A 7,221-nucleotide genomic window follows, 5' to 3' on the forward strand; every position below is an offset into this window, starting at 1 on the left:
GTTACACATGATCTTCATCATCCTCAACACACTGCACATAGACACCAGCAGCTCACCATGTCAATCTTTGCTGCAACAGAGCATCCTTCAAACCGGCACGGACACCTCGTCGAGCACCATCGAATGGGGCATGGCGGAGCTTCTGAACCACCCAAACGCCATGGCGAAGGCAAGGGTGGAGCTCGACGAGGTCGTCGGCACGGGGCGCCTCCTGGAGGAAGCCGACCTTCCCAGCCTGCCCTACCTCCAGTGCATCATCACGGAGACCCTCCGGCTGCACCCAATCGCCCCGCTCCTCGCCCCACACGAGTCCTCCGCCGCCTGCTCCATCGCAGGCTACGACATCCCAGCGGGAACCATGCTCCTTGTCAACATCCACACGATGCACAGGGATGCGCGTGTGTGGGAGGAGCCGGCAAGGTTCTCGCCAGAGAGGTTTGAAGGCGGGAGGGGCGAGGGAAAGTGGATGCTGCCATTCGGAATGGGGCGGAGAGGGTGCCCAGGGGAGGCGCTCGGCGTGAAGATGGTCGGGCTCGCGCTGGGCACGCTGGTGCAGTGCTTCGAGTGGAGGAGGGTCGGCGACGAGGAGGTTGACATGGCTGAAGGGTCAGGGCTGACCATGCCCATGGCTGTACCTTTGGAGGCTTTGTACTGGCCTCGTGCAGAGATGACACCGGTGCTAAGGGCACTCTAGGAAAGGAACACGGGCTGTTCATTTCTGAGAAAATTCACTAATAAAAGCACAATTTCGGGAGGCAGGAGAATCAGGAAGTTACCTTTGGTATCATCAACTGCTCTTAATCACAAGCAGACCATGTAGAATGTATACTCCAGCACGAGTGGTTCTTAGTTCATACCAGATCACAAGCTGATCATGTAGAATGGATGTTCCGCATCAGTATTTCTTAGTTCGTACCAGATCCAAAACCCTGTTACATAAGAAGAACCAGAGGTTAGGGAGAAGCGACGAAGAAAAACTTTAGACGTGCATGAAGAAAAAAAATACAGAAACTACGAGTGGAGACAGTAGAGTAATGCACCTCAAGCACAAAGAAAATCAACTGGAGCACCTAAACATGATATAAGAAATAAAGTCAGGTATGGCTACTCGAGCATGTCCATGCTTTAATAGCAATGACAAACTCCATAAGTAATAAACTTGGACCGCTAGAACCAGCAAACGTTCGCTGTGAGGCATGGCAATGCGAATGATTTTCATGGCAATTTGTGTTGTCTGCGGCTGGCAAATTTCTTTAGCAAGCATGGCAAATCCACCCGGGTCAGTTTTTTGTCAGAATTTGCCGTGCTTCCTGAAGGAATTTGTCATCCTCATGACAACATAAATTGCCATAAAAAAGGTTTGTTTTGCCATGCCCTACTAGGGAACGTCTGCACAATAACATTTCCCATAATCTTTATAGTAGAATGAACCCGCTTACCACAGGCTGGTAGTCTGTGGTTTGTTTGGTTTCATATATAAAATGTGGAGCCGGGGCGGGGCCTTATTTTTCAAAAAAAAAAACAGAGGCTGGTGCCTGGTAGAATAGTTTCCAGTCACTCAACTGAGACCAATAAGATGGGCCTCAAGATTGACCAGGACGTACTTGAATGTGGCATGAAGACAGGTAATTTTTCAAATGACACAAATATTGACAGCCCGGGTTTGAGGATTTCCAATCCAATCACCAAATGGATAATATGTGGCTTATTGTCCATTCTCTCCATGGTAGGAAACATTTTTACCTGAAGTCCATTCAACACATCCACAAAGCTTCAGATACAACAACATTCAGCAGCATCAATCCCTAACCACCGGTCCTCTTCTCAAGTCTACACTTACCCAGCGCAAGAGCCACCACCTTACTAGAGAGAACTCAAACCAAACAGCAACTGCCAGATGATCAGGTTGCTTTGCTTCATGGTTCACGTTCAACACAAGCATTGTTACTACCAGGAAGCCAGTGAATAGAGTAGTTCATGGCTGGATGATTCATACTGGGGTAGGGCCATAGGATAGAAGCAAAGGGTTTCCATGATATACTACAGCTCTTGTTCTTCCAGTAGGTCTCCTGTGCCAACGATAGTCATTATCCTCTATGTTGCTTCTGCCATCGTTAATGAATGGTTAGCAGTTGTCATGTCCCCACTCAGTGATGTCAATCCACGTCTGTAGGATGCGATGTTACAGAAATAACGAAGTTAGGGTTAATTTTCAACACATTCATAAACATACCATGTGTCACCGAAGAACAAATGTAATTTTACCCCAAATGAAGGATGCACTCATCTTTGAGGATGAAATAAGGATGCAAACACACACAAGGAATGGATGTGCTTAGGAGGAAGGTGAACAGGACAATAGCAAGATGATATGCCGCATATATCAAAGAGCATCCATTAGGAAGTCCCACCTTATACGGATTTAATCTTAGCTCATGTATCAACATATAGAAGGAATCAAGGCTAAATGCCCCTCATGAAACAACGGATAGTCTATTGATCTATTGTACTTTGCATCAACTGTGCATGTCTATTATCTTAGTAGATACATTCTACTATGTGTTAACTGCAGCAATGTTTGATGCTAGTTGTGGTTTAAATATTATCCTGTCCATTGTGCAAGCTCAATAATTGTGGTTTAAATATCATCCTGTCCATTGTGCAAGCTCAATAGTGGATACATGATAGCTACATAGTACATACCATAGTGTAGCAATGCATGATTAGTACAAAGATTATGTGCTGCTTGAAAGAATTCAAGACAACGATTTCAGTGATTTTCAGTTAGAGATAGCACAACACAAACGGAGTTAAAATGTCTTGTTTTACAAAAATTAGGGGCATTTATTCTGTTTTTTTATGTCGCCTCTAAAACCACCAAGATTTTATAGTTCAGTAGAACAAATATTATTTCAGTATCAAAACTACCACAAACATCCATTATAAGACCACATAATACCATCAAACAGAGTCTGTGAACGAGAAGAAAAGGAACAGGAGCAAACTTACCACATCATATACTGAGAGTGACAAAACCGGCAATGATGGGGAAACAGTTGTAGAAATGCAATTCTGACAAACATAAAGCAAGAAATATTCAGCCGGATGTTCCACTCTCATATGCTGAATTCCTTGGGATATGCATGCACCTTGTGATGTCCATAAACTGAAGCCACAATTCACAAGGTGATCACGTTCAGCAAATGCCACTTGGCAGACTTATGCATGAACATACAGAAAAATTAGACATGCTTCATCCAGCAGAAAGAAATCGTAGACAATATTGGTAACGACTTTGTCCTGGCTTCTGTGAAATTATCTGATTAATTGAATGCAGCTAGATAGTCTGACATGATAACAAGATTGTCAAGATGGTGAACCCCATTGTTTGCATATCTATTACAGTACACTTCCACATGAGAGGAACAATCTAGTAGAAGCACCATTATGCATGGTTTTCGAGCCCATGACTCATTAGCCTCACTGACTGTCCATTCCTCACCTAGAATATAGATGGCCTTAGTACAAATACTATTAGTACCACTGGCATTTCAGGTAAATGTATATGGAATACAGTACTACACCTTGCAAAGTAGAATTTTTCTAAAGTGTATATGGAAATAAATACGACACCTCAATCTAACAAAAGCACTACATAGTACATACAACATTGAACCTCAGGAAATCTAATGGTTGAAGGCAAAACTCCAACTAGGAACTAATGCATACAGCTGAAATTTGCATGCATCAACACTCGACTGGGCTCGATCAGACCCTAGCTGTGACATATAACTGCTGGTACGACTGTATGGGAACAATGAAACATTAAATGATCATCCAAATCCTCTTGAATTGGTGTTCCTCAAAAATGAATCCAAGTGAATCCTCTTCTATTCCCCACTTCCAGGGCTGCAACAATTCCCCCATAACAGTTGTACCGATACAAAAATGCTAGTAAAGACAGTGAGGCTGTAAAGAGTGACACATTACTCATGCACCCTTTTCCAGCTCCAATGAACCAGCCAATCCAGAAATCGGTCGTCCATCTACAGTAGAATTTTGCATATCAATAAGAGTTCAATAAAATGTGGTGACATAGAACCCTTAAACCATGTCACGGTTAAGCATCTGAAAGCCAATAAAGATGAAGCCCTTTTGTTCCTTGCATCAACTAGCATGGAATTCAAGAATGAAACAGAATGCTGGTTCTGATTGTGAATTAGATACATTAAACCATGAGATGAAAAACTGAGAAGTGTTCATTAATCAGCAGAAACATTCTTTCTGGCAGTACCCATAACTTCAGTATCTTACAAGATGACGAAAACAACACGTTTTAGATGTGCGGCTGATGATTAGAACTTTGAAGCATCCTAACTACTGTGAATTATCTAGCATGAGTTGTTTTCATCATTTTGTTGTGATTCTAGAGCAATCTATAAAAATTTACAGGTTGAAAGATGTACAATTATGAGGACAGAAAATTTTGAGATTCTCCAGAAGACATAACCATACTATCAAACAACACTAGTAATCTAGTATGGCATAACGCTAAACTATATAATGAAATAATCTAGTATGGCATAACGCTAAACTATAAAATGAAAAAAAAAACAGGAAGAGAGAACAAGCTTACCGCATCAAACACTAGGAAGTGACAGTGATGGGGGAAACCCCATGTAAAGGTAGGCTTCGTTCACAGTAGCAGAACTTATCTCAGTGAACCTACCAACCTGCATAGTCTTGAGATCGAACCAAAAGTATGTGACATTTTGCTCAACAGGATCTCCCAAATTCTGCTTTGGATGATCTAGTTTTATGTATAAGCAGCCCTCAAATGCACCTATGATGCCTCGAAACCGGTCTCCCCATTCCTCGGGCAAGGTGATCTTGTTCTGCAGCTGCCACCGGTCACTGAAATGCATGAACGAATAAAAGTAGAGGACACATCTTTTATCCGCCCTAAAAAGATCCGAAACCACAACGGTTGTCCTGCCTTCCCCTGACTCCAGAGTGGTGATCTGATTACTGAACATCATCGAGCGGCCTGCCAGGACAGGAGAAATGTCGAGGATGGAGAACTCCATTTTGCGGGCGTCCAGCACGAGCCACCTCCGGGTGAGAGTTATCATCCAGTAGAAGCACCCATGGGCATGGTTGCGTTGCCCCAGTCGGACGCCCATGACCCTCCGCATGCTCAGCGCGTGGTGCACCGGCGGCGAAAGCGCGCTCCATTCCCGAGATCCAGAGCAGAAGTAGAACGCGACCAGCTTCCCTCGGCAGCAGGCCATCCAGATGACGGCGAGCGGCAGCTCCTCGCCGCGGTCGTCGTTGCCGCGGGAGGCCAGGAAGATCTCGTTGCTGCGCGACTGGAGCCCCCCGTCGTCGCCGCCGCGCTGGAGGTAGGGGTTGTCCACGGAGGCGGCGAGGGCGTCGGGGATGGGCGGGAGCAGGAGGCAGCGCCGGGAGAGCGGGTCGCAGACGGCGACCTCGGTGAAGGCCGTGGAGCCGGCCGGCGCGGCGCGGTCGAGGAGGAAGCGGCCGTCGCGGTGGTCGCGGACGAGCCAGGCGCGCGCGGGGGCCGGGAGGAAGGCGAAGGAGAAGTCGGCGGCGAGGGCGAGCGCGCGGGCGGGGCGGGCCGCGGGGTTGGGCGGGAGGGCGGGGAAGAACCCGGCGGCGGCGTCGGGGACGAAGACGCCGAGCGGGGGCGGGGCGTGGAGGGAGCGGACCCGGCGGAGGAACCGCGGGGAGGTGACGATGCGGCGGAGCGAGGCGCAGGAGGCGGAGGCGCGCGCGAGGTCCGCCGGCGACGGCAGGCGGATGAGGATGTCCGCGAGGAGGTCGTCGGTGAGCGCCAGCACGCAGCCCATCGTCGTCGTCGTCGGCAGCGGCGGCGGGGCGGTGGATCTACGTTCTACGGCGACGGAGAGGAGAAGGGTGGGGAGGGGACGAGAATGGTCGGCCGGGTTGCCGCCTCGTGTTGCCCCAGAAAGAGGTCGATTGGGCTCGGGAAGCCGGTTCCTGCGTATGGGCTCATGGGCCTAGGCTGCTAGTTTTGGCCCACTCGCCGATAATATAGCGGTGGCTTACTCTAGTTTGGCCCGACGAGCACTAAAGCATGAAGTTATAAAAAAAAGTTGTCATCTTTGCCAACTAAAATTGGCATCCTTGCATCACTGAACTTGTCATGAAAAATGTTCGATTTGTCATGTGCCCGTACCTGATGTTGGAAATATTAGCATTTTTCCGATTAGACTTATCCACGAGTAAACAGTAAGCATGGCATAAAAGGTATGCATCTCATAGCGATACCTAAGCATACTACCACGTACAGAACATAGAATTGAACCATCTATGAGCAACACATATACGGCTAGCATAAGTACGAGTAAGCGAGGGATGAACAGATCATACCCTCCGGTTGGCCAGGCCAACGCGGCGGCGGCAGCAGTAGCCTCGGCGTCGTCCGTGGCCTTCTTCTTGGAGGCGGCGGCGTCGGACATGGTGTCGATGCAGGGGAAGTAGTGGAAGCAGAGGCAGATGAAGTTGGGGACGGACCGGGAGCAGTCGCGTCGAGACGCTCCCCAAAAACCTTATTGCCGTTCTCCCGGGCAGGATCTCGAACGACAGGGTTCTGGAGGCACCTGCTCTCCCGACCAACCGTGCACGCGGTCGTCGGGATGGGATCGCCGGAAGCAGCATAGAGAGAGGAACAGTAGCTGACGGCTAGGGTTGTACGAGAGGGAGTGAGTGAATTGAGTTAGGGTTCACTCCACTGGCCAGTGCCTTCTTATATAGGCCGTCAGGTAGATGGGCCTAGGCCAGGCCCACGACCGAGTCCGCGAACAGCCCACGGTCCAATGTCTCGGACAATGGCGCTTCCGTAAGCGACTCGTTAATTAATTAACAATTAATTAACCATTCCTGAGCGGCAAAAATAAGCTTCGGCTCGGCTCATTCCCGCAACCCGCGGCGCGCGCGCGCGTTGTGACGAGGCGAGACGTGGCGTGGCGAGGCGAGGCGGGCGGAGGAGGAGGAGGAGCGCGCGTGTACAGCTCCTATTCCCAAGCTCCCAATAGCAAGTGGTAGAGGAGTCTTTATAAAGAGGTCCTCACTCTTCTTGCTGTAGCAGTATGGGACTAAACTTCTCACACTTCCCACCACTTGCCGTACACATGCATGGGCCTTAGAGATTAACCAGGGATTAGTGTCTTATATGGG

At 48.5% G+C, this 7,221-nt stretch overlaps 1 protein-coding gene across 3 annotated transcripts; it reads right to left on the minus strand.

The window, feature by feature from the left end:
- Positions 1–1,514: 1,514 nt before the first annotated feature.
- Positions 1,515–5,957, minus strand: LOC119352959. Of its 3 annotated transcripts, XR_005170280.1 has the most exons (4): positions 4,637–5,957; positions 3,150–4,046; positions 3,010–3,072; positions 1,515–2,167 (listed from the first exon to the last, which is right to left on the minus strand). XR_005170280.1 is itself a non-coding variant. In XM_037619541.1 (2 exons), exon 1 carries the CDS (start codon positions 5,868–5,870, stop codon positions 4,641–4,643), a length of 1,230 nt encoding a protein of 409 aa, XP_037475438.1. In that variant the 5' UTR covers positions 5,871–5,957; the 3' UTR covers positions 1,515–4,046; positions 4,637–4,640. The 3 variants fall into 3 exon arrangements, 1 of the variants encoding a protein (XP_037475438.1); XR_005170279.1 differs by having other exon boundaries at positions 3,010–4,046; XM_037619541.1 differs by having other exon boundaries at positions 1,515–4,046.
- Positions 5,958–7,221: the final 1,264 nt, after the last annotated feature.

This window comes from Triticum dicoccoides, chromosome 2A (genome assembly GCF_002162155.2).
Source record: "Triticum dicoccoides isolate Atlit2015 ecotype Zavitan chromosome 2A, WEW_v2.0, whole genome shotgun sequence".
Classification (NCBI taxonomy): domain Eukaryota; kingdom Viridiplantae; phylum Streptophyta; class Magnoliopsida; order Poales; family Poaceae; genus Triticum; species Triticum dicoccoides.

Bases quoted from the DNA above. Each gene is read 5' to 3' on its own strand.
- LOC119352959 (XM_037619541.1), bottom strand. From the start codon at position 5,870: ATGGGCTGCGTGCTGGCGCTCACCGACGACCTCCTCGCGGACATCCTC.